The 26,980-nt window shown below is 38.8% G+C and overlaps 1 protein-coding gene across 9 annotated transcripts in view; it reads right to left on the bottom strand.

The window, feature by feature from the left end:
* Positions 1-26,980, bottom strand: part of C2H8orf34 (chromosome 2 C8orf34 homolog) — a 420,783-nt gene that overhangs the window by 296,241 nt on the left and 97,562 nt on the right. For 7 of the 9 annotated variants that reach the window (XM_045144295.1, XM_045144296.1, XM_045144291.1 and 4 more), the window contains 2 exons: positions 25,574-25,702; positions 10,016-10,044 (listed from right to left, as the gene is read on the bottom strand). In XM_045144295.1, the coding sequence (XP_045000230.1) occupies positions 10,016-10,044; positions 25,574-25,702 (158 nt within the window). The remainder of the gene's footprint in view (positions 1-10,015; positions 10,045-25,573; positions 25,703-26,980) is intronic. The other 2 variants (XM_045144297.1, XM_045144298.1) reach the window with 1 other exon arrangement.

Here is a 26,980-nt window from a genome sequence, read left to right as displayed (position 1 = left end):
TAATGGTTTTTTGTGCAGTTATGTTCAAGTAGTGCATGTTTGGAAAGAAAAGTGACAAAGTATTGCACACTTACCCAGCAAAAGGGCTGGGACTGTGTTCTCTCTTTCACATCTATAGATATATTAACTGTGGTCACCAGTGGTATCATCCAGTTTCCTCCAATGTGGATAGACCACTTTTCTCTTATCCATGAGTCTTCTTGTGAGGATAATGTGAGACATTTAGTAATACTGTAATTCATCAACATTTCTTACATTAATTTTAACATTCTTTGTTGAGCCTTATCTGAATCAATTGTTATATTTGTCAATATTTTAGTTTCTTGTTATATTCAATATTTAGTTCTTTTTATATTTAACTTAATTTATTTATTTGAGAAAGAGAAAGAGGTAGATAGGTAGAGAATGAGCATGCCAACTCCAAACTGCAAACTCCAGACGCATGTGCCACCTTGTGCATCTGGCTTACATGGCTACTGAGGAATTGACCCTGGGTCCTTATGTTTCACAGGCAAGTGCCTTAATGGCTAAGACATCTCTCCAGTCACAATATTTAGTTATTAATGATATCCCCAATTTAAAAACAGTATTACTGAATTTTCACTTAAAGGCATTGATCTTATATTTATATTTTATTTATCCATGCTAAAAGTTCAAGTCCTTAAGACAAACCAACATAATTACTTCTTTGGCATATCATGCACAAAGGTCTCAATATAATCACAGCATTGCTATCATTAACATGATTGCTAAAAACAGTATAAATGTGCTTTGCTGTTCTTTATCCTTAGAACACATGTCCTCTGAGATAATCAAGTCACTGCTTATAAGGACTTGGAGAAGCTCATAACAGCGTGTTTCATGCCATCAAACTAAATGCTTATGTTAACTTGTTTCATTTTGCCATTGTTCATTCGAAATTGTGATTCTAACTTTTAACAATACCAATATTCAACTAACTCCATAGTGAAATATTCAAACTTCTAACACGTTAATATTTTGTCCTTGTCATCTTCCTTTATGCATTTTCTTACCTTTACACTCTATTCTTTCCCCTTCTGCCACAGGTAACTTAGTGAAGAAACTAATGTTACAGGTGTGCATGTTTTATTTATATCAGGTTTTGCTACTGTTATTTGGTTTTAATGTGAGCAAATATGTGTGTATACTCTTATTACACTTACTTAGACAAATGCTAGTATGCTGTAAAGTTACTTATCACACTTGCCCTTTTCATTTACTAATATGTCCTTGCCTAAGTCTATAATACAAAGATATAAAGGTACTACTTTTCCACATATGTATTCTGTATTTTAGAGATGTACTAAAATTTATTCACTTCTTATTTTGAATGGGTTCTTGGCTGTTTCTACTCTTTTGATTCTAAAATAGTATGACAATGTATAACTGCATGTATTATTCTTTTCATTTTTTTTTCCAGATTGTCCCTCGCACAGACTCATAGGAACAGAATCATTTGGTCAATGGATAATTATGTGTATATTTAAGACATTACAATATGTCCTTTCATATTGTTTGTAGTACTCTACACTTCACCACCCCAACAGTATTTTAACCAACTTGGAGTTCTTTGTAAATCTAATAGAAACACAAGGATGTTTATTTTGGATCTCTCATAGTATAAGACAAGGCTGAGCATCATTTCATATACAGATGAATATTTTTCTTTCTGAGCAATCTCCTCACACTGCTCATTCTTGTTAGAACTGATGTCTTTGTCTTTTTTTCAGAAGCTCTCTAGAAGAGATATTAAACTTTGAGAGTTAAATTACACAAAATTTTCTCTGTCATTTTGAGATGTAGGTTTTTAAAGATAAACATGGACAAGGGCCACAATGCCAGAACATATAAAAATATAGATAGGTCTATATCCCCTAATACTCAACCTGCTAAAAATTAAAAATATTCCAGCATAACATATGAGACAGTTCTATAGGCTTAAAATACCACAGGTGCATGGCTCTGCCAAACATGAGTGCACAAGAGATTCTGGTACACAAAAGAGAAGCAAAACAAATGGATCATGCCAAATTAAATATGCCCTGTGATACACAGGAAATCCAGAAGCCACTGACAAAAAAAAAAAAAAAAAGTACCAGAATCCAAATATGTTTTCCTGGAGAAAAATTAACAGAAATAGAAACAATTTGTAAAACAAGGCTATCTGGTAAAAAGACATCCTCATTTCTCATTTCAAAGATACCACGTCAGCCCTCAGAGGTGCATTGCATGAAGCAACCATCAGGTGGCCCACGGCAGATGAGATCTGCATTACATTACAAAGGAACCGAGCCAGTTTGGAAAAAAAAAAAAAGCTCTTAGAAATTCTTAATTTTGTAGGAAGCAAGGCAATATAGTAGAAAAGCAAATGGTTCTGGAGTTAAGTTGCTGCCCAAATCTGATTTTTTGAATGTATTATACATATTTGTACATTTTCTCTTCACTGCCATAGTCAGCTTCACATTGCTGGGATGAATATCCAAACTGGACACAGTTTATTGGAGAAATGGGATTTACTTCAGGCTTACAGATCCAGGAGGAGTTCCCTAATCCCAGAAGAAGCTGATCCCTCTTCACAGATGCACCCCCCCCACCAAAGATAAAAAACAACAACAAAGGCCAGCACCACCAACAGGCACAGAAAGGACGGGGTCCGGCAGGGCAGGGCAGAGCTCACTCTGGATACCTTTGGCTGGAATTCAGATCCACCCCAGGGACACCTTCCAGCTGGACCCCAGGTAGTGAGTGACACCTCTTCTAGCCAGGCGGCTGGAAATCGAATTTACAAGCATTAATAAAACATCTGAGTCTTGGGGCTGGAGAGGTGGCTCAGCTGTAAAGGTGCTTGCCGGCAAAGCCTGAGGACCTGGGTTTAACTACCCAGTACTCATGTAAAGCCAGATGCACAAAGTGGCACATTCATCTGGAGTTTGTTAGCAGTGGCAGAGGCCCTGGCATGCCCATTACCTCCCTCCCTTCCCACTTCTCTGCATGCAAATATATAATAAAACAATTTTTAAAAACTGAGTCTCTTGGGGAAATATACATTCAAACTATCACAGCCACTATGTGCAGGATGGGGATATTCAGAATATTTTCTTAGAGACATTGTGAGTGTGAGTGAAACTATGTATTTGAAAGCCCATCACTTTACATGTTTGTCAATGTTTGTCAAATAACTGTCTGCCTATGTAGCCTTTGCCCTGACTACATGTCTATTTAACTTCATGTTGAAGCATTACTAGTGAGCAAGAACACAACACCATATTAACTCTGTTTCTGGATTACTACTGTATGAAAACAAGTGTGAATTTCTGCTACACTAAAATTACTGAAAGCAGCTGTCTTCATGGTGAGAAGAATAGAAAAAGGTCACAAAAAGCAGAATCACAAATAAAGAAATAGGTTCTTATTAAGTATTGGTTAGCATATACTCAGCTATTTACCAAAAAACGTACTGTAAGATCTACAATAGTAAGCCCTGGGAATAAAGCATTTCCAATAACAAAATAGGAATTACTAACTGAACAATTACTCTGCACAAGGCTCTTTGTTCTGACCCCTACAAAGGTTGAGCACCAACTCTCAAAGAGTAACTAAGGTTTAGTTGTAGTGCTTATTATGGGACCAAGGAGACCTTATGAATGTTCACCTATGAAAATGGTGAATGATAGTGCCAGGCTCCCAAACGATTGTGAACAGCACAGGCTCTGTAGTAATCTGCCTTGCTAAGTGTTCCACTTATATTTTCTACTTATATAGGCCCTAGTCTGTTTATCAGTCTTTCTGTGCTCCAATATCTCATTGGTCAAATATAGACACCACTCTGTACTTCACTAGGAACTTTTAGTGAAATTTAAAGGACCCAATACAAGTGTACAATTTAGACCATAATCTGGCACATAACAAGTTCTCAATAAATGTTAGCATTTTCATCATGACAAAACAGCAGTCTACATGAAGTAGCTAATGCACAGTCTAGAATATAGTTTGCACTACCCAGAACATTATTACTCATTATGCTCATCACTATTGCACATATGTTTAAAAGATTTAAGGGACAGGAGCCCAAGTTTGACATGTCACAAGGTCTGCAGCAGCTGTGATGAGATTTTTTTTTTTTTTTTGAGAGTGACAGAGAGGGAGAGAATGGGTGCACCCAGGCCTTCAGCCTCTGCGAATGAACTCCAGGTGTGTGCATCCCTCCTACACATGTGCAACATTTTACAGTTGCATCCCTGTGCATCTGCATTTGGCTATGTGGGACCTGGAGATTCAAATATGAGTTCTTAGGCTTCACAGACAAGCAACTTAACTGCTTAGCCATATCTCCAGCCCTCTGACGGGTTTTTCTGAAAGCTCTACCCACTGCTTTAGGACTGAAATGTTGTTTCCCTTGAACTGAAACATGAGGGCTTGTCCTCCGCTATACTGTTGAGAACGCCAGTGGAAGGGCTCTAGCTCAAGAGCAGGACTCCCAAGTAGTGATCATGCATCTAGAGTTTGTTTGCAGTGGCCAAAGGCCCTGGCATGCCCATTCTCTCTTTCTCTCTCTCTTTCTCTCTCACACATTAATAAATAAACATTAAAGTATTTAAAAAATATGTAGTTACGGGGGACATCTAATTCAAATCACCATACCCCTTACCAGTTATATGACTTGCCACTTTCTTCCACTCTCTAATCAGCCTTTTTACTAGCCAACCATTCGTTTTGATGCAAGGAAGTTCAAGAATAGTTTTGAGAGGATTGTTGAATGCATTGTAGAGCATCTGCTTCGAAAGAATGAATGGAAGATAATACTCTAGAAGTTGGTATCAGGAATGGTCTGTTTCCCTGTTATCTCTTGGACTTCTGTGATCTTGTAGGTGGTAAAGGCAGCGAGGCCAAAAGCTCAGGTGTAGCAGCAGTGCAGTGACATACCAGATGTCAGCACTATAGCCAGGGCAGAAGTTCATGTTGTCCCTATGTTCTGTTCCCTTAAGAATGATTTCCCACACACTTCCTGAAATGTTTCATAATTTAGTTATTATGACTATGTGCATAAAATAATGTTATAGTAATAGTTTTTAGAATGTTCTTGATGTTACAGAGATAGAAAATAAACCTTAGCATTTGTAAATAATTTTATGGGGGCTGGAAAGATGGCATAGTGGTTAAGGTGCTTGCCTGTGAAGACTAAGGACCAGGTTTGATTCCCCAGTATCTACAGAAGCCAGATGCACAAGGGGACATGTGTCTGGAGTTCATTTGCAGGGCCTAGATGCCCTGGCATGCCAATTCTCTCTCCCAACCCCTCTCTTTCTCTCTGTCTCTCAAATAAATAAATAAAATAAAATTTAATAAGAAAAAAATAGTTTCATGGGGCCACATATTTAATAGATATCAGAGGCCAAGATTCAATCCAATGCTGATCTGTGGGTATTCCACAATACCAGGCCATTTCTTCAATCAGTGACCATAAATACCCATAACAAGAAACCAGAGGGCCATTTGGGATGTGATCATTGAGTCCTTCAAGAGGTCATCGGAGGTAAAATCCCTGTCTACCATGGTGGCCAGGGAAAGCTGGAACTTAAAAGATAGGAAATAGAGGACAGAGTAAATAATATGGACAAAAATGTGGATATGAATAAAAACTATGACCCAGAAAGTAGTGTCTTACCAACTGTCATACCCTATCCCTTGCTGAGAATAGTACAGCATCTGTATAATGAAGAGGAAAAGAAAGCCTAAATTGCAGCTGTGAGCCACAAGATGGAGACTTCATTCTAGCCTCAGGAATCTGGGCTTAATTTAGTAGGTAACATCCAACAGGATGCTGCATTAGGAAGATCGCAGTGGTGGCTCCTCTCAGGTGGAGTGGCCTGAAACGAGAGGCTGAGACAGCAAGTTACCAACAGTGTTCTCCCTAGTAGGCAGGAGAAGAAGCCAGGCAAAGCTGCTGCTTCAGCATAAGGATGATTCCAGAGCTCTGGAATGTGAACAGTTTCTCACAGCTGAATTCAGTGAAGCTTTGGTTGAGGACCAGCCCAGGGTCATGACATTTTGAAGAGTGAATTAGACTCTGAAAAGCCTAAAGAATTGATATTCATACATACCTTTTACTGCACACACACACACATCTACCATCTACTTAGGTAGTGACGGTATAGGCAGAATGATAACTTCTGAAGGATGGTCACATCCTAACCCTTAAAATCATTTACTGTATTACATTACATGACAAGAAGAATACTGAAAGATTAAAGGTAAAGACCTTGAAATAGGAAGTTTATCTGGATTCGTCAGCTGGCCCCAGCATACTGTGATCCCATAAAAGTAACATACCTTGCTGCTGAAATTGAAGAGACAAGATGTTGTTACTTTTAAAGGCTTAGCAAGGGCACCTGGCACTGATATTACTTGAAATTGTTACAGCACCATGGAAAACCAATGTATTGGCTAAAAAAACACAAAGTGGCTAGTGGATAAGGAATGATAGTATTCCCACAACTTTTTCACTTAAAGAGGCATTAACAACTTTTCAGAATTTATTAACTTTAAAAGGCCAAAGGGAAAAACAATTTCAATAAACTGACAGTTAAACTACAATAAAACAGCAAAAGGTCACAGTTTTATAAATGGTAAGGAGATTACGTCTCCAGTGAACCATTACAACCGGTAAGGGTTTCAAAAGAGTCTGTATTTACTCTTGTTACTGCGCTGGATACACAGGGCTCAGCCCACCACACGCTGTAAATCATCTGGCTGGCTAGTTTTCAGCTCATGCTTTGCTTTTTTCTTAGTCAGGAAAATTCAGGCCTGTGGGCTTATGGCCACAAGGGGGTGTAAATGGGACAGGCTCTCCTGGCAGGCAAAGAAGCGACGTTTCAATCTAGGATTTTTCTGTAATATCTAGTACACTTGAAAATCAGATGTGAGTGGGATTCGTTTTCTTCTCCACTCACATAATTTTTTAAATATAAAGGTTTTGATGACTGCTGACCTTTTTCTTAATAAAAGTGGGCAGCAATAAATTTCAGTCATTTCCATACTCTTCACAAACAGAAATATAAATAACCAAAGTAAATACAAATCAGCAGTGTCGTGCAGTTTTGTTGAGTGAATACTGCTTCTGACAGCAGTGGGGAGAACAGGGTGTGCGGGAAGGATAATTTACTGAGGAAGGCACCTGACCAAGTGTCAAGGCAACTGCAATTTACCCAGTGAGAGAGAAATCCATTTCAGTACAAAGAAGACAGTTCTTGAGCTCAGCAGAAAAAGTGCAGACAACAATGTTACTGCCAATCAGTGCACAGGAGAAAGGGGAGGTGGGAGTCAACCCAGGAGCAGGAACATGCCAGCTAATATATTGCTAAGTGGTAAGAATTTTGTAGAACGTATTTGAAAAATGTACAGATCTAGACGTGGTGATGATTGCATCTATGTATGCGGTAGTTTGTTGGACTCCCCAACAGACTCAGGTGTTATTAAAATTGAGTTTGCAGCTTCTGCCTCTAGCAGGCAGACAACAGGTACAGGAGGGCATGTCACTGGGGGACAGACCTGAATTCCAGCCTAAGGTATGTAGGGAAGTGTGTGCTCTGGAGGCTCTGCTGCTGCAGGGTAGTGCTTGCTTGTTTGTGATGCTGGCTGCTTGATGATCTCTATGCTTGGATCTGTGAAAGGAAGCCAACTTCTTCCACCATTATGGAACTTCCCTTGGATCAGTAAACTGAAATCAGTCCCATTCCTTCCATAAACTGCGTTTCAAAGTTCATCTCAGAAACATGGAGTTTGCTACAACAGAAGTGTACTTAAAATGAAAACAGACCATACTTGTAAGAGATGAGATTAGTTACTTTTTGCACACTTCAGGAGGCTCACAGAATAAGAAAGAGAAAAGGTGGAGAAGACAGTTCTGGAAGCAGAATTATAAAGACCAAAGGCAGGAGACCTGGCTCCCATCATTCTCGTTATTCCTCAATCAAGAGCTAGACTTCACACGGACATAGAGAGTGATTAACTAGCTTCAAAATATTAGCACGGTTTACTGAAGGACATTCATAGTTAAGAACATACCCATAGCCAGGCGTGGTGGCGCATGCCTTTAGTCCCAGCATTTGGAAGGCAGAGGTAGGAGGATCACTGTAAGTTCGAGGCCACCCTGAGACTCCATAGTGAATTTCAGGTCAGCCTGGGCTAGAGTGAGACCCCACCTCGAAAAACCAAAAAAGAAAAAAGAATATACCCATAAACTTTTCATGATTTGATATGCATTTTACAGTGAAAGTAAAAAAATTATATTTCTATTTCAGGTATAATACTTTGTCTTTGTAAAAATAATACAAGTTTACATTACCCTTTGTGATTTTAAAAGTCACAATTTATAAGATCCCAATTTTGTACAATACTTTATCATTTTCTATTTATAAATCTAGCCAGCAAGCAAGACACATTCCAATATATTTTTTAGAGAGATATCTAGGCTGATATTCAACAAATACTGATGATGCTGGCTATTTCTAAGTGTGTCACCCTTTTCTAATGACATTTCTGATGCCCAGTTTCTTTTATCCAAAGAATATTGAAGCAGACTGAATGAAGAAGCAGACCTGAAAATATGACCGAAATGTACAGTCGAGCTAAGCATAAAAGAGGCCTTCAAAAATGTGAACAGGGCGCTTCCTCAGTAATGATATTTTCCCTCTAACAAATAATGAATTTTTCATTAATATGCTATTTTGCCAGTGTTATGATGCTACTTACTGCTATTTTAAAATAATAAGCATGTGAAATTTTATTGTTTTAATTTCCAACATGGCAAGTGTGCTTAGCTATAATCCGCATGAATTAAGTCTGGAGTTCTTTGTAATTTCGAGGCATTAAAAAGGGTCCTGGGACTAAAACTACTGGAAACTTCTATCCTAAGGATTCCCAAGTGTATAACTCTGAATCCAATCTCCATTGTGATCATCAACCCTCTCCAACATGTTTACAGGCAACTGAAAATAAATAAGCCCAGAGCTCCCTCCATGTTATCTCCGACATGATTTATTTGCGGTTTTTCCAACTGTAGTGTCACCACAGTTCAACCCGTTATTATGATCCAAGCCTAGGGATCATCATGGCCTGATTTCCACAATTCCCACAGCCAAGCTGTTAGGACTTCGACTGATGCTGCAATTGAAATATAACCCTAACTAACCCCTCTCACCACAGTACCACTGTCACCTGAGTTCAGATCACCCGCATATTCTCTCGGTACCTTGTGTGTATGTGTGTGTGTTTATATGTGTCCATGTGTATGTGCATGAGCACATATGTGTGTAGGTGTACATGCATACATGTGTGTGTGGAGGACCTAGGATGACATTGGGGATCATTCACCACCCTGGTTTTGAGACGCAGTCTCTCACTGAGCCTGGAGTTGACCAATTCAGCAGGACTGCCTAGCCCACAAGCCTGAGGGAGCCCTTGACCAGCTGTGTCTGCCTCCTTGCACCGAGGTTACAGGTATACGAGGCCAGGCCCTGTTTTAACATGAGTTCCAGGGATACAAACTCAGGTTGTCATGACTGCATAGCAAGCACTTTATCAACTAATCCATCTTCCCACCCCGCTGTTGGCATCTTGGAAACCTAAACTGTGCAAACAGAAGTCTTAACATGTAAAGTTTTACAATGGGTAGAAAATAACAAATGCTATCTGTATAATCACCTCCATCATCATCAACATCACCATTATACCATCATCATTATCATCACCATAGCCAACTCCAAATAATATTCATAGCATAGTGTTAAGACTTTTCAATTTTAACATAGTGATTTAATGATCATAGGTGATAATCTTCATTAAGTAATCTAAGAATATATTTTTGAAAGTGTTAAAGTATTCACACTAAACAAATTGGATCTGAGCATTTTTATACTTCAGAAAACTTTTAATTTAGCTCATGGAATAAAATATAATTCCATATTTGTTTAATTATATATATAGTTCAGCTTACCTTATCCAGTTCATCTGAGATTGCAATACCTGGGATTCAAAAGAGATTTAAAGAACAGTTTTAGAAGCAATCTTTAATTACCTCATGCTAAAAAATAACAAAAGCAAAAGTTGTTTGGAAATCTAGTATATTTCATGCTCCTTTTCTATTATTTATTTAGAATAATTAGATACCTCCTTTCTAATAATGAAAACAAATTAGGAATTTAAATTAACTATGATAGCCACAAGATACTGGAACAGTGTCAATGGAGCAAGGAAAATGAAACAAGCAGGAAGACCCTTCAGGTTTTTAGAGGCACAACTAATATGCAAGAACAATTGGGAAGCTGTCTTGTCTGTGCCACTGTATAAAAATTTGTCTTATGTTGTCCTCCCTTTCTCCTTGTCCCCCTCTCTTTCTCTTTCTCTCCTTCCCAGGACTTCTCTTTTATGAGGGTTTACAAATACCATATTGCTGCAATGTTTGATGTCTTTTCTTCTCACAGAGTACCTTTCACTTCATAACCTAATTCATGTCACTAGCATAGCTGATTTCTCTACATGATGAATCCCTATTGGCCTTTCAATCTCAGTGCCAGACTAGAGACCTCATTCTCCAGCTCCTTTTTCTTCGTTGAACCATGCGCAGCGCCTGGTGCACTGAGCATGAGCACTGTGGCTGGGCCTCGCAGCAGGTCATCAGTCAGATTTGAGGCACAGAGTAAAAGTGAGCTGGCTTCAAACAGCAGAGGAGAACAGACCAGGACACAAGAAGAGGTAGAAGGTTGGGAGAGCGAGGGAATCAGAGAGTATAAGAAGATGAAGTGAAGTGGAAGTTCAACAGATATAAAGGGCAAGAAAGAATCAGCTGCAATGGAGGAGAGAATCAGAAAATAAACCTGCGTCAAGGGGCTGTCCCAGCATTCAGGTCTTTTCCCCTGCTCAGATTCAGAATGCCTACAGAAGGTGTAGTGGGTACTATACTGGCTCCTGTAATAACCCTACAGCACAACAAGCCCATGAATCAATTGTATACAAGGAGGAGGAAACACTCCCTACTTCTTCCCAGTAAATGGCACCATTCTTACAGATAAACTGAAATTGCAGACATATCTGAAATGCATGCATTCTTTTTAAAAATATTTTTTTGAATTTATTTATTTTTAATCAGAGAAAGAAAGTCAGAGACAGAGAGAGACATTGGAAGGGAGAGACAGAATTGGCCAGGACCTCTAACCACTGCGGACAAACTCCAGGTGCCACCTTGTGCAACTGGCTTGGTAACATGGATACGGGAGAATCAAATTTGGGTCTTTTGTCTTTGTCAGAAAGTGCCTTAAGACATCTCTCCAGTCCCAAAATGCATTCTTTATAGCAATACTCTATGAAATTCATTTTGACCAAAGTTTTGGGTAGTTTATAATTTGATACTTCACTAAAATAGCCACTATTTCAGGGACTGGGTGTGTGTGACCTAACCTTAATGACTAGTCAAGACCTTGTTGCATTGTAAAGGAGAAAAAGCAGTGGAATTGGATCACATCAGGTTGGTATGCCCCAATAGAGAACTCTGTGATGTATTTTACAGGCAGGAGGAGATATGAGACATAGACATTGAGCTTTCTGGGAAATTATAAACATTTCTGCAGTCCTAAAGGAATTCACACATTTGTGAATTCAGGGACTTTAGAAATGTGTGAAATTACAAATGGTTACTCCAAATAACTCAGGTTTTAAGAATGAAGGAATTCTGGCCTTCCAAGTGGACTATATTACAGTCCACAGTAGATTTAAAATACATTATTCCAGTTTACAAAAGTCAAACATGTTTGAAATGCTTAGATTTACATTTATATGATAATGCAGAAATGTTTCATTCCAATTTGAATTCAAGATTAAGAGCAGATATTTTAAACATAAATATTCAAAAGACTGAATCTATATTAACATGGAGTAGATAGTATGAAATAAAGTTTCCTGTTTCATTCAATGTCAGTATGCTTAGATACCTAGAATTAAATCACCTAGGGTTCAGTTGTCTGGGATTCTTGAAGCTCTCTTGATTTGTTTCTTAAGTTTCTACTCTAATACCTTGAACCGGAAAAAAAAAATAAGTTTCTCACTCAATTTTGAGATAGTAATAGGTGATCTTTAAGTTTCTTCTACAGCTCAGAGTTTGAATCCATTATTCCTAAAGATATCAGTAATGCATCACTTCTCTAAAATGTAGCCATGGAGTGTCATGTAAGTACAAAAACAGTGAGCAGTCAATATGAATATAATAGTGCTAGTGCCTCTCGATCCTATCTTGCTTCAGGAGCTATTTTTCAGGGTTGGAAAACGTCACAGTAGAGAATGGAGATGAAGCTCAATTCTGCTTTGAAGACATGCACCACTAAAGAAGTGATGATCCCAGAACAAAACTCAAAGTCATAAAATGAAAACTTGGTTTAGAGAAATAATTATCCTTCTAATTATTCCACATGCTTGGACTGACCATGCTATGGTGAAATGCCCATTATCATGTTGTCATATTTTGATGACTTTGCCTAAGAAATTGTCCAAATGAGTCTCATTCTACTGGGTACAATTCCCTCAACTTTCTATTATCAATGTCATATTACCTAGGGTATTTCTCATTTCATTTTCAATTAAAATAGTTGAAAGAATTTTAATTAAACCCTTATTCAGAGGATCAGGAAGCACTAGGGAACTCTGTCAAATAGTCAGGACAATCATCGAGGGCCTACCAGAATGTTCCCTCCTGTCCTCTGAGAAGGGGTTAATGACAGCAAGGCATTTTACTGACTCTTCAAAATTCTTTAAATTATAACCTGGTATTTTAAAACTAAGAGAGCCTAAGGATCTGTAAATCCAAGAGCAAACGTAGTGAGAAACTATGAAACTTTATTCAGAAGGCTCCTAAGAAAACTTGGAGTAGCCAAGGAGGTGTGGTTTAGAGTAGTGTTGGGTCCCTGGCCTAATACTGGGGAAACAAGAGTTCCTTCTTGGTAAGGAAGCAATGACAGGCTGGGAATGTAGCATTCAAAAGGCCTAGGTATGATGACTCTGGGTCCCAGCACTACCAACTACAACAATAAGCCACTTGCATGTCTGAGGTGGTGGATCCTAATTCTGCTATAGTGTGAATGGAGCTTGATGGTTGTGGCTTCTCTTTGTATCCCCCACTTCTGGGCCTTCCCGTTTCTTCTAATCTCCCAAAAGGAGTAAGGGACATCAAGACTATTCTAGAACAGAATTTTCAGCTTCCCAGCTTTCAGGCGACTTCTGTCAAGGAAAGAAGAGCTGGATGCTTCACCTAAATGTGCATCTTCTAGCCGTCAACTCCGCCTAGAATCAGGGCTGGACTGCAACTACTGGAAATGAAAGCAGTGCCTTTTCACAGTTCTTTACAGCTGAGTTAGTGTAATTCATCTCCTGAAAGTAGGTCAGGACATTCATAGGGCATGAAATGATACTAGCCACTTCCCAAAAATCTAGCTCCCTGATGGGTAAAGGAAAACCATAATGATAAAATATACAGACTTACACACCTCCAACTCTTTCTCTTTAGAAAGCTTTAAAAAATGCTGAGGTAAAATACATAGTCAGAAATAGAGAACATAACATGGAAATACTGGTTTTCTACTGAACTGACCTACATCAGCTTATATGAACCAAATGCACATATTCCTTCCCCATTGGTTATGAGCAGGTGTCACATTGAAAGCTTGAAATTAGCTATTGTCCAAGTATAGGCACCAGGGAAATCAGTAAATGCTGCAAATCTGGGCTCATTGTTAGAATCACCTTACACCACAGAGTATGCTCAGTAAGTAGAAAGCAGATACCTGCATAAGAACCACCCGTATCAACAAGCAGTTAGCCAACCTACCCCTGAACACTTGCCAATTAAAATCCTCTCTAGAAAGGCTGCTATTGTTAGAGCAGAAAATTCCTGTTAGGAATGGGAGGATTTTTTGGGTTTATTTTCTGAAATACAGCCAGATAAGCCTGAATTGCACCATATAGCCCAGGCTGGTCTCAGACTTCAGCAATCCTCCTGAGAATGGAAATAACAGGTAGTGAGCCAGCATGCCCAGTAGACTCAAGGGATTCCACTCTCAGTTGGTTACTGTTACAAACAAGCAATTTCTTTTTCTATAACAGGCTGAATAATAAATAATTTTGGTTTTAAAATCACATATGAACTTTCATTTATAGATTGTAATTGTCCCTAAATATATATTTGCTTTGTTTGTTTTTATTCTCTGAAACAAGTTCTCACTATGTTGTCCAGATTGGCCTTGAATTTGCAGTCTTCCTGCCTCTGCTTCCTGTTTGCTGGGATTACATAAATTATCACTATGCCTGGCTCCTGTTCTCCTTCTTAAAATGACTTATTGATAATGCAGAAATCATACTTAGAACATGGGTCAAAACATGCCACACACTGAATTTAGCTCATGCCCAGAGTTTACTGCTTTGCTCTAAATGTACACAGCAATTTTTAACCTTGGGTATTTGGATTGCCCATTTTTCCTATGACAGCTGCAAATCTAGGTTTTCATCAGGCCCCCTCCACCACCTCTGCCTTTTACTCACTGTAAAGGGCTTTAATTTTTGCTATTCTAAAAAGATTGGAATGATCTAATCTGAATTCCTTGAACTTCCTCACCCCTTCTCCCCATCACAGAACCACTGGTGTGGCCTCTTGTCTCAGAGATAGTGTTCTTTCTGCTAGAAAATACAATTTCCATGTTGTTTTTCTTGGCTCCATTCAGACCTTCTCTGGTACTGCACCATAAATACAATGCAACTGCAAGTCTAGCAAGAGAGGAGTCAAAGGTACAGATATTATGCCCCACAAATTTTTAAGAAAGCTGTGGTCCTCATCTTTTCTTTCTTTTAATATTTTATCTATTTATTTGCAAGCTGAGAGATATTGATTGAGAGAAGATAGATAGAAAGAATAGCCACACCAGGGCCTCCAGCCACTGCAAATGAACTCCAGATGCATGTTCAACTTTGTGTACCTGGCTTTACATGGGTACTGGGGAATCCGACCCAAGTCATTAGGCTTTGCAGATATGTGCTAAGCCACTGAGTGATCTCACTAGCCCCCTCACCTTTTCTTCCTTACCTGAATCTTCAAGTTCTTTATTTTTCAGTTCCCTTATACCTTCATAACCACTACGCAGACCCATACAAGTTCTCTCTCACACCCTCCTCATACACATACAAGACCCAATAGCCCCAAAACTCTATAAACACCTTTTATGTTCTTACTTTCTTCTTTCACAGCATTTCTTCTTTTTTCCTTTCTTCTTTCTTTCATTTGGTCTTTTGAAACAGTGTCCCACGTATCCTAGGTTGGCCTCAAATGGCTAAGTTGTTGAGGATGGCCTTGAAATCTTGACTCTCCTGCCTCTACCTCCTTAGTGCTGAGATTGCAAGTGCAAACCACCACTCCCAGCATGCATGGACTCATACACACATACATACATACATACATACATGCATACATACATACATACGAACATTCATGCATGCATACACACATACATATGAGATGGCACTGCCCACCACTCTCCCTCTTGTTCACTGACTCTTCTTCCTTCTGCATACTGGCTTCTACCATCTCTCTCTCTCTTTTTAAAGCTACATTCAAATGAATAATGTTATTCCTCCCAACTATAAATCCAAACTTAAAATTTCCTATTGCAAAAAGATAACAGCTTTATGCTTATATTTTTCAACTCCATACATGTTCATCACAGAAAAATGTAGAAAATAGGTTGTGATAGTTTGAATTCAAAACATCTCCCTCCCAAAGCCTCATGTAGTGAATGTTTGGTCCCCAGATGTTTTGGGAAGTGGTAAAAACTTCGGAAGGTGGGGTCCAGCTGGAGAAAGCAGGTCATGAAGGCTGTACATGGCCGTTCCTTGCTGCTGTGCTCTGTGTCTGCCACAAGGTGAGGAGTGTCCCCCCCCCCCCCGCTGCAATGCAATGATGTTCTGCCCAGGCCACAAGGCCACTCAAGAATGAACTGGATCTCTGGAACTGTGGGCCATAGCAAATGCTCCATCCCTTAGGTTGTTTGGTCAGGTGTTCTGGTCACAGCAATACAAAAGTAACTAACAACAAATGGGAACAGAAAAATAACCTCCAGTCACAAAGGTGATGAGAACAGCAGATGAATTGTTCTACATCATACTGTGTGATGACAAAAGCATAGAGAAATCTTATATGACTAAGTATGCATATATCTAAAATGAAACTAAGATAAAACACACATGTATTTTGTTGTCTACTTTTTATACAATACAAAATAAGGGTACATATATAAACATATATCAAAATGTAGCTTCACTTTTTATTAAAAATACTTCTATATTATTTAATGACAAGATAGGCACCAGGATTTCTTTATCCATTTTTTTCTAAAATAATTGCATAGTTTCCAACTTTCCACTACAATAAACAATGGGAGAACAGCTTGGGAATAGCTGCACACACCATACATATATTTCCATTTCCTTCTTAGAGAATTTATCTGACAGTTTCAATACTATGATTTTCTGGAATATTTTCCCTCTTTGATTTTCATGAAAACCTTCTATTTTTCTTTTTACCCAATCTCTCTTGTAATTCCTATTCATTCTCATTTTCCTATCTGTATCTGAAGTGTTGATATTATCTATGAGTGCCACATCTGTCTGAATATTCTGAGGACCATTTGAATTCTTATCTGAGGTACAGATAGCATTCAATTTTCCTGTTTATAAACAAAACCCCAAACAGAAGAAACTACATACATTCTTACCTCTGTTCTCATCCTTCCCTCATGACAATCAGTACACCCTGGTTTACATTTTAACACTCCCATCCTAGGGCTGCTGCTTTATTTCCAGTTGTCTTCATATCTGTCCTTGCCCTTACCTTACCCAGGGGCCAAGTCAACTCTACACTCATGTTTCCTCAATATGATGGTTAGTACAATGCAACCCTTGGAGGTAGGAAGAGTCCAAAGAATACAGAGTTTACTGTCTGGTACCTACATAAATGCTAAGTGGGCATGGTAGTCACCTGTAATCCCATCACTTGAGAGGCAGAGGCAGGGGACACCTGGAGCAAGATGGCTAACTAGAGTAGCCTAATCTGTAAGCTCTGGTTCAAGTGAGATATCCTGCCTCAGTGAATAGTGATTAAGGAAGACACCCAATGTCAACCTCTGGTCTCCACACATACATGCGCACCAACATGAATATGAACACATACACATGCACATAAACACACACACACACACACACACACACACACACACACACACCCTGCCATGTGCAAACCTCACAATGTGACTCAGGAGAGAAGCCCTGTAATCTTGCCACCCCCTGACTCTTCTCTATCTCAACATTCAGCTTCACTGTCCATATCTACTTACTTGATCCTCTAGACATCAATAGTAAAAAGAAAATAAGAAAGTAAAAACAGTAAAAAGTCCTTTTCCTTTTAAGGTCTTCTTACACACATTTATCTTTCTCTTTCCTAATTTTCTCAGGCCTTTATATACCTTCACACCACCTTTGCCCCTTCCCTTCACCTTTGAAACAACCCAGATGCATTCTCTGTTAGGCTGTCATTCAATCCACTCGGAGGTTCTCGCGTACCGTCATAGCTCTCTTGAACCACATCTTAACAGGTGTTGAAATGATGCTTTTCATACCTACGTCTTCTACTATAAGGTGACCATGAAGTCCAGATCCACATGTCCATCACCTTTGTTATTCCTGCACACTATTAGTGAATGTGAGAATGAATGAGCACACTTTTGACATATGATCAGCCTCCACTTTTTCTCATGGTTTCTTAGCCTCTATCTCCTCAGGTGATTATGTCCAGGACTTTTTAGTACACTCATGACTGACTGACAACAAAAGTCCTTTGTGTTTTTTTGTTGACTGTGTCCAGGTTGACATTATCAGACATGAAGCATAAATGTCTGTCTTCTGCTCCACAACAGCTGGGCTCGTTTCCCTGGAAAAGCTCCAGTCAGTCTTTTCACATGAACTGTGATAAACAGACTAATGTCTAGATGGGCTGAAGACACTCATCCTGGCATTGCCTCTTCAGAGAAAGCTGGCAGACACAGTGAAAGGATTAGGCTCAGAAAACACTGGAAGCCGTGACACTCTGGGAAGAACACTTCACCAAGCTACTGGTTCTGTTGCCCAAGTACACAAACTAAAGTAACTGAAGCATTTTGATCTTGTCTGTCTGTTTACCTACATAGCTCTGCATTTTTAAGCATGACTCTCCAATATATAACTCACAATCACATCCCCAAGTCCCAGAAAACACCCCAAATGTGCAAACACCACAACTCATGTCATCTTGAGTCAAAGGCTCACACTTAGACACAAACCAAAGGGAGATCAAAAGTAAAGAAAAGCAGAGTAGGGAAGGGGTCCCTAGGAAGGTGGATCAGGATGAAGTGAAGTAGCACTCATCAGCAAGCTACCAACTGTGTCCTTTGATAATCACTGCCAAGTCCTGAGACATTGGAAAGAAAAGGAACTTGGACTTCAGAAACCTCCACGTCCAAAGGACACATGGAAAATGAATGGTAGCAGGTAAGTAGAGTCAGAGGAATGTACAGAAGCTCCAAAGGAGGTTCCACACTCTGTCCAGAGATGGCAGTAAGACATAAGTCATCCTAAACGATACGCTGGATCTAAGGCTAAAAAGAAGAGTAGATTCAGTTTGCTGGAAAGGGAAACTGTGCACAGAAGTGAGGTGAGAGTGGTGGCTTTGGCATGAGCAATTGCATGCCAGGGAAGGATATTAAGAGAAGGTGCTACGTTTGCGAGCCCAGAGATGATGCTGGAGACACAGTAAAGGACCAGATGCTGAAGTACTTTCTCTGAGCTTTTAAATGGAGCTGAAACAAGCATCATGTTTTCTCTTGAGACCCACTACTCCTGTAGAATAGGCTTACTGGAGAAAATGTTGCAGGTATGAACAACTCATTCCTAAATCATCTCCAGACTTCACCTGGGCACACATGCTAGCCTAGGTTGCTCAGCTGCTTTGCAGCTAGGTGTAGAAGTTTTGTAAACATGATGCATGCCACTTCCACACTCCTAGGCAATGAAACCTTCTGCTATAATGCACCATAGGCTCTTCCTGCTTCCACAGCAACCTTGAATGGCACGTGTTGAAGATGGTGGAATAACAGGATTGATAGCATGCATCCCAGACACACAACATCAAGCCATTATCCTTGAGAGAAAATACTTACCTTATACCAAGCCACAGATTCTGGCTGTAGGATTCCCCTAAGATAATATTATGGCAATCTGGCCATTCGTAAACTCAGTAAGAGCAGGAATGGTAACCTGTAATTTTCTTGCACAGGATATGAATGAAATGGAAGGTGTCAAACTGACAAACATATGAGCGCATCATGAATGTTGAGTGTATGAGCTACAAAATACTGATGGGGTAGAGAAAAGAATCAAATTCAATACATGTTCTAGAGGAAAAATTAATAAGATTTGGCAACTATTACTTGCAGGGAGGAAGAGAGAAGGGAGGGAGGGAAAAAGAAAGAAACAGAGGCAGAGACAAAGACATAAAATAGTTAAGTAAGATTCATTACCATGACCTAAGACAGCATGCTGAAGTGTCCTGTTGAAGTAGAAGATGTGCGGGTGTGATCCACTCATATATATTGAGTTCATAGTACTAGGTTATATAAATAGAGATATGCCCCAGGCATTTAGTATGTAGTTTAAAAGGGTCCGAATGGGAAATAAGCATATTCGAGTTAGCTATGTAGGAATGATGATTAAATAATGAGAGTAAGATGAATTGAAAATAAACATCACTTAAAATAACTGGGGAAATGATTGACCATAGTGTGATAGTTAATTTCTGCTTGTCAGTTTGACAGGATATAGAGTCATTATGGAAACAGATCTCTTGTTATGACTGTGATATATTTTCTAGATTATATTATTTGAGGTAGGAGGACCCACCCTATCTGGGCAGCTTCATCACATGGGCTGGGTTCCTGGAATATGTAAAAAGTGTAAAGCTAGATGAACACTCAGCATTCATCAATCTACTCTATTTTTTCCTTGCTGATGTGATGATATGGGCCAGTTTCCTACTCCTGCCATGCTTTCTCTGCCATGATGAACTCTATCCTGTGGAACAGACAGCTAAACTAAACCCTTCTTTGCTTAAAAAGATTTTTTTTTCTGGTAATTTGTCCCAGGAATGAGAATGCAACTAATAAAGAAAATACTAATAAAGAAAAAAAACTAATAAAGAAAATTGGGAGGCAGAGATAGGAGGATTTCTATGAATTCAAGGCCTGCTTGGAACTACAAAGTGAGTTCCAGATCAGCATGGGCTACAACAATACCCTAACTTGAAATAAAACAACAATAACAAAAACTTGGTACCAAGAAGTAGGGACATTTCCTTAACAAACCTGACCATGTGGTTCCTAGAATTCTGGAACTTGTTCACAGAGGAATGTGGAAGAATTTAGAACTTGGTAGTAGAGAAATATTACCAGGCTGTAGCCAGAGCTTAATGGGACATCATGGTAGAAATTTGAATGACCAGAAAGGTGAGAGAATGTGGAATGTAAAGGCACAGATTATGATGTTTCAACGTGGAAGAAAGTCTTTATTGAGAACTGGGCTTGATGCAGTTACTGTGATATTCTGGCAAGGAAATTGGCTCTGAGAACCTGAAAAAAGTTCAATTTAAAAATAATGGAATAATGTGTTTTTCAGAGAAAATTTCAAGCGAGCAAGTCTTGGGTTTGTGGTTTGGCTTCTTTTGGCTGCTTTTATGAAATTATCTAATGGAAGAAAGAAAAAATACAGAACATAAGATATAAAAAATATAGTTTGACACAGAAAGAAATGCAAGGAACTTCAAAGTCCCAGGCCCATAGATAGCAATTCCTTCAGCTGTACTTGTTAAGATGATTGCTACCATTAAAGAGAAATCCACTCCTCTGAATTTTGATAGTAGTAAAGATGCCCTGGAAGCAAGACCCAACCCATTAAAGGCTCAATATAGAAAGAATGGAAATTCTTTTAAAAGCAACAGGTCTTAAGGAGGAACAGTGCAGAGAGGTGTCTGCTTCTTGAAGGTCAGCCTATAGAGACTACTACAGCTGGAGTCCAAATCCAATTATTATTATTATTATGTGTTGTTATTATTATTATTGAGACAGAGAGAGAGAGAAAGAGGCACAGAGAAACAGAGAGGGAATGGGCATGTCAGAGCCTTTCAATCAATATGAACGAACTACTGATGCATGCACCTTCTTGTGTGCATGTGAAACATTGCACGCTTGTGTCACTTTTGCATCTGGCTACTATGTGGGACCTGGAGATTTGAACAAGCATTCTTAGGCTATGTAGGCAAGTGCCTTAACTGCTAAGCCATCTCTCCAGCTCCCAACCCCTATTTTTATCTCAAGAACTTAGCAGTATCTTTCATCCTTTTTTTTTTTTTTAAGGTAGGGTCTTACTTTGGCCTAGGCTGACCTGAAATTCACTATGTAGTCTCAGGGTGTCCTCGAACTCATGGAAATCCTCCTACCTCTGCCTCCAGAGTACTTGGATTAACGGTGTATGCCACCACAACTGGCAAGAGCTTAGCAATATCTTTCACATAGCACTGGTTTGGAAAAAAAAATGAAAGAACTAAGATTAAGAAGGTCATGGAATAGTTCACCATGGCTCCAGAGGTCAGTGTGGTTAAACCGGGTAAGCAGGGCCAGGATACCTGCTAAAGGCCCTATAAGGCCAGTTTTTGAATCTGTGAAGGAAGGTGAACCCTAAGTTCAGATGGAGACTCCAGGATATTCAAGATTCCAGAACCAGAGGATATTATAAAGCTGTAGATCTGGAGCAGACTTACCACAAGAGAGATACCACTGGAGGCATGGAATTATCCAATATCTTTGGAGCCCAGATCATCCCATCCCACGCTCCAGATGACAGACAAAAAGCTTCAAGATGTGGAGTCTGCCTTGCTGAGTTTTAATCTAGCTTTTTGTCTGATAATTCCTTGATATGTCTCCATTCACCTCTTTTGGATTGGGACTGTTTCCTTTGTGTCAGTATATACTGAAAGTAGGTAACTTGTTTTTATTGATGTTAACAGGAGTTCACAGTCTCTCAGACTGTCTTCAGTCTCACACAAGACTTTAGACTTTTTAGCAGTGTTGGAACTGATAAAGGCTATGGGGACTTTTGAAGTTGGTCTAAATGCATTTCCATGAGCCTCTAGGGACAAGAGATGGAAGTTTATGATTTAAGTGTATTATGTTTGAATATCAGACATCATATAAAAAGGGTAGCTTGTGATGTTTAATCTCTCGTTGTCAACTTGACAGGATTTCAAATAACCATAGAAACAACTCTCTGGTCATGTCTTTGAGGGATTTTCTACATTAGATTAGTTGAGATGGAGGACTACCCTAACTGTGGGCAGCACTGTCCCATGGGCTGGGTTCTTGAACTGAATATAAAGGAGAAATCTAGTTGAGGACAGAAAGAACTCTTGAGGAAGACCTATAAGAAGTGGTATGAGGGCATCCAGAGAAGACCCAGAAGATCCAGGAGATCCGCCTCCCAGAAAGTTGGAGGTTAGAGAGTATGAAGAAAGACTATCAACTGTGTGAAGAAAACTACTAGAGCAATTTTGTATTATAAGGACTAAAAAATTGTTTATTCTGTTTGGTAATTTGGAATCAACTATTAACCACAGTAAAAAGAGTATCAGGGGCTGGAGAGATGGCTTAGTAGATAAAGGTGCTTGCCTACGAAGCATAAGGACCCAGGTTCAATTCCCCAGTACCCATGTAAGCCAGATGTACAAGGTGGCACATGCATCTGGAGTTCATGTGCAGTGGCTACAGGCCCTAACATGTTCATTATCTCTTTTTCTCTCAAATAAATAAATATATTAAAAAGTTTCAGTACAAAAATTGGTACAATAACAATCCCTTTGCAGAGCAAAAGGAGTGAAAAAAAATGGACACTTCTTTTGACATCTTTAGTACAAAAAGGAAACCTGACTCTCTCTGAAGTTATTTCAAACTCAAGAGGAGTGTTTGTTTATAACTTGGGCTCCCCAGTATGGCAGCCACCTCTTCTGTGGTGATACAATATTTGAAGTATGGGGCTCCAACTAAGATGTGCTATAAATTGAAGTTCATTAGAATTAGAAGATTTAGCCATCTAAAAGGAATGGGACATATCTTAGTCATTTTATAGGGAAAATAAATGAAACATGATTTAGATGCAGTAGGTTAAATCAAATATTTAATTAAAATTCATTTCAGATGGTATTTTAACTATTCTTCAATGGGTGTAGAAAACAGGAAATTGTACATGTGACTAGTGTGACATTTTTATTGCACTGTGTGCAGCTGGGGCATGTTATAATCTGATATGTAGCAATAATAGTTGTGATAGGCAGAATTCTAAAGTGGTCTCCAGGACCCACATCTGTAGAGCCCTATCTCTGTATGTCTGAGTGGGACTACTGAGTGTGAAAGCATTTCATTCTCTAGTCTAGAATACTACCCAAAAGAGGCTGAGCAACTGTGAAGGAGATGAACCTGTATGACCATGACCTAATGAGGTATAGTCTTTAAAAGAAGGTGAAACTTTTCAGAAATGCACCATTGTGGCCTGTAAGAAACTACTGTCAATGGTTACCTTTCTTCCACTTGCTAAAGATTTCCCCTAGTCGTTTCTGCAGACTGCCCTGAATACTAAAGAGGATCACCTTGGCTTTTGGTCACAGAAATCAGCTGTGAGACAGTCTGTATATTTGTGTCCCCTACTTCCCAAATTCCTATATTAAAACCCAAACCCCAATGTGACAATGATTGGAGGTGTAGCCTGGGAAATGACTAGGTCTCAAGAGTCTCCCCACTCCTGAATTAAATTAATGCTGATATAGAAAGAGTTCACAGGACTTCCTTGCCCCTTCCACTATGTGGGGGTACAGAAAGAGGAGGCACTTCCTATAAATAAAGCAAGGGGCCTTCCCTAAACGAGGACCAGCCAGTGCCCTGATCTTGGCATTTCTAACCTCCAAAAACTGTGAGAAGCAAATTTCAATTGTTTCAAAGGCCACTTGGTCTATGGTTTTTATTATCCAAACCTAAATGGATGAATACAGCCTATAGTTAACTGAGAAAAATCACAGCCTGAACTGTGCCCCCTTGGTTACAAATTGGGTTAGTACATAATAAAAATACAGTCATAGTTCTTTAAAAAGTGTTGGGAATGGGCTTCTGTAACATCTTGTAATTAATGACAGTAATTAGCAAGTGTTTTCAAGGCTGATGTCACATTTAAAATGACAAAATTTGATGGACATTGTATTCAAACATTTGTGTAATGGTCAGACTGCTCTTCCATGTGATAAAACAAACTGAAAGGTACCAGGTCAGCCTCAAAGGACAGATAAGATGTATTCAAAAAAAGTAGATGAGATGTAAAAATATTAACACACACCCTTGTCATATTAATAGGATTCAATTCCTTTGATGAAAATAACATAATGACATGTTACTTTTTTATTATTTGCTTGAAAAGTAAATCTAGCCCAAACTTGGCTGTCTTAAATCCCAGCAACTGGGTTTTTATTTATGTAGGAAGACTATTATTTAAACAAATTATAGAGATATGTTTTTTCAGAATCAATAATATTCCATAATATCAAAAGAAAATTCTTTCCAGGCCATGACATTAATATGCTTCTCAATCTGTCTAATGTTTAAAATGGAAAATATTTAACCAGAGAAAGATCAGAATACTGTGAACTCATTACTAAAATTATAAAGTACACATGCATGTCTACATATACAGTGTGTATAATCAAATCAAAATGCTTGCTAGATTGCCTGTCCTCATGACAATAACATTGATTTAGATGATTTCACTTGACATGTGTCATATCTTAGACCATTTACCCACCACAGGGAAGCACACTCTCATCTTCTTGTTTGGGAGAATTAGGTTAATGGAGGTTAAATAATTTGCTTCAGGTACTCCCCTTCTAGATGGCACAAAACACCCTCACCCATGCCCTCAGATTAAAGTTGCTACATTTGTAAAAAATGAAGTTACATGACACCATGCCAGGCTCTGAAAGGCTCATAAGAAGAATCTGGCCCTGTTGCCACCCTTGAAAAATTAATAGATATGCAAAAGTCATAAAGGCAAAGGAAAGATTATTAATGAAAATGGCATAGAGATTTTCAAAGGAGAAGAATAACGAAGATGCCACGAGGTGAACTAGGCAATGGGAACCATGAAGAGGGACTAGAATCAAGCAGCTCCAAGGGGTCCCACAATTCCTGGCATATAGTCTATTCAGTCTGCCCACAGCCAAACACCCTGAGAACTCAGCCTTCAGTAGAATTATAATGAGGATGGGAAATGGGCTATTTCTGATAGTAATGAATGTTTCTATTTGAATATTGGCTCTGAGTTTCAATTATAATCAAGGAAATGAACTTACTTCGAGAGAGATTCTCAAGGGCTTTCCCCAGCTTCTTGCTCTCTTGAAGGATGTGGTTCAATTCATCAAAATCACGGCTTTCTGGTTTAGTCCTCCAGTCCCACTTAGGATGCTCTACTGACCTTGGCACTATGTTTAAAAAAAATGGTTATTTCATGAGCATGCCTTACAATGATATAAACTCACCATTCATTGTATGTGAAAGATTGAACCAAGATCAATGTACAAAATGCACAATGCACAAAAAAATGTGGACAAGGATTTTTCATGATAAACAAATGGAAGATTTAAAGTTGGGTTTGAAGAAAATGGTTTAACTCTATAAATAAAAAAGTATGGCAGCATCTATGAAACATGGAAGTTCAGATACTGAATTAAAACTAATCATTACTATAACTTGGGGGAGGGACAAAGAGGCAAGGTTTATTCTGTGTCATGCTACAAGCTTAAAATAGTTACTGACTTGTTTATCAGCAACTAACAAATATGTTTAAGGATCCTCTTGCTAGGTCTTCTAAAAACAGAAAAGTAAATGCGCGTGGATATTTCCACTCATTCCAAGTTTGCACTAAAATTGCATTATAGTTTAGGGACCTTTTTCTCCTCAAAAAGTAAATTTAAAAAGGAGAAAAGGCCTTATTAGCCAACATTATTATTGAAAGCTGAAAAGCAGGCTGGTAAGTGGTAAGGAGATTTATCAAGATAAACTGAAACTCATATCCCTGAAGATAGTAAGCATTCCACAGTACTTAAGTACTAAAGCAGCAATTCAAGAGAACAGTGTCAAAGCAGTACTTATATAAGAACTTGTTTTCCAAATCTGAAGAGTCCATGAATTTCTAAAAAAATTAAGGTCTGTTATTTTAAAATATTAATCAATGATAATTAAAATTAGAAAAACTGGGCTGGAGAGATGGCTTAATGGTTAATCACTTGCCTGTGAAGCCTAAGGACCTCAGTTCAAGGCTCGATTTCCCAGGATCCACATAAGCCATACGCACAAGATGGCACATGCATCTGGAGTTTGTATGCAGTGGCGGGAGGCCCTGGCTTGCCCATTTTCTATCTATCTGCCTCTTTCTCTCTCTGTCTGTCTGTCATTCTCAAATAAATAAGTAAAAATAAGCAAAACAATTAGAAAATTTTTCAGGAACAAAAATAACAAATTATACTACTGTCAGATTTCTCAAAAGCAATCTTTGCCCTAAAAGACAGCAGGACAAATCCTTCAATATTTTAACAAAAGATGATTTCTAACTCGGAATTTTTAAAATAGTAGTTAATGAGCCAAACAAGATACTTAAAATTCTTCATAATTTTTCACACAAGCATTTTTTCTTAGAAAGCTGCTAAAGAGAGTGTTCCAGTATAATGAACAAATAATGACAAGAAATTAAGAGTAAGTGA

The sequence above is a fragment of the Jaculus jaculus genome, chromosome 2, assembly GCF_020740685.1.
Source record: "Jaculus jaculus isolate mJacJac1 chromosome 2, mJacJac1.mat.Y.cur, whole genome shotgun sequence".
Classification (NCBI taxonomy): domain Eukaryota; kingdom Metazoa; phylum Chordata; class Mammalia; order Rodentia; family Dipodidae; genus Jaculus; species Jaculus jaculus.
Note: the sequence above shows the minus strand (reverse complement) of the source record. Positions and strands in the feature narration are given on the sequence as shown.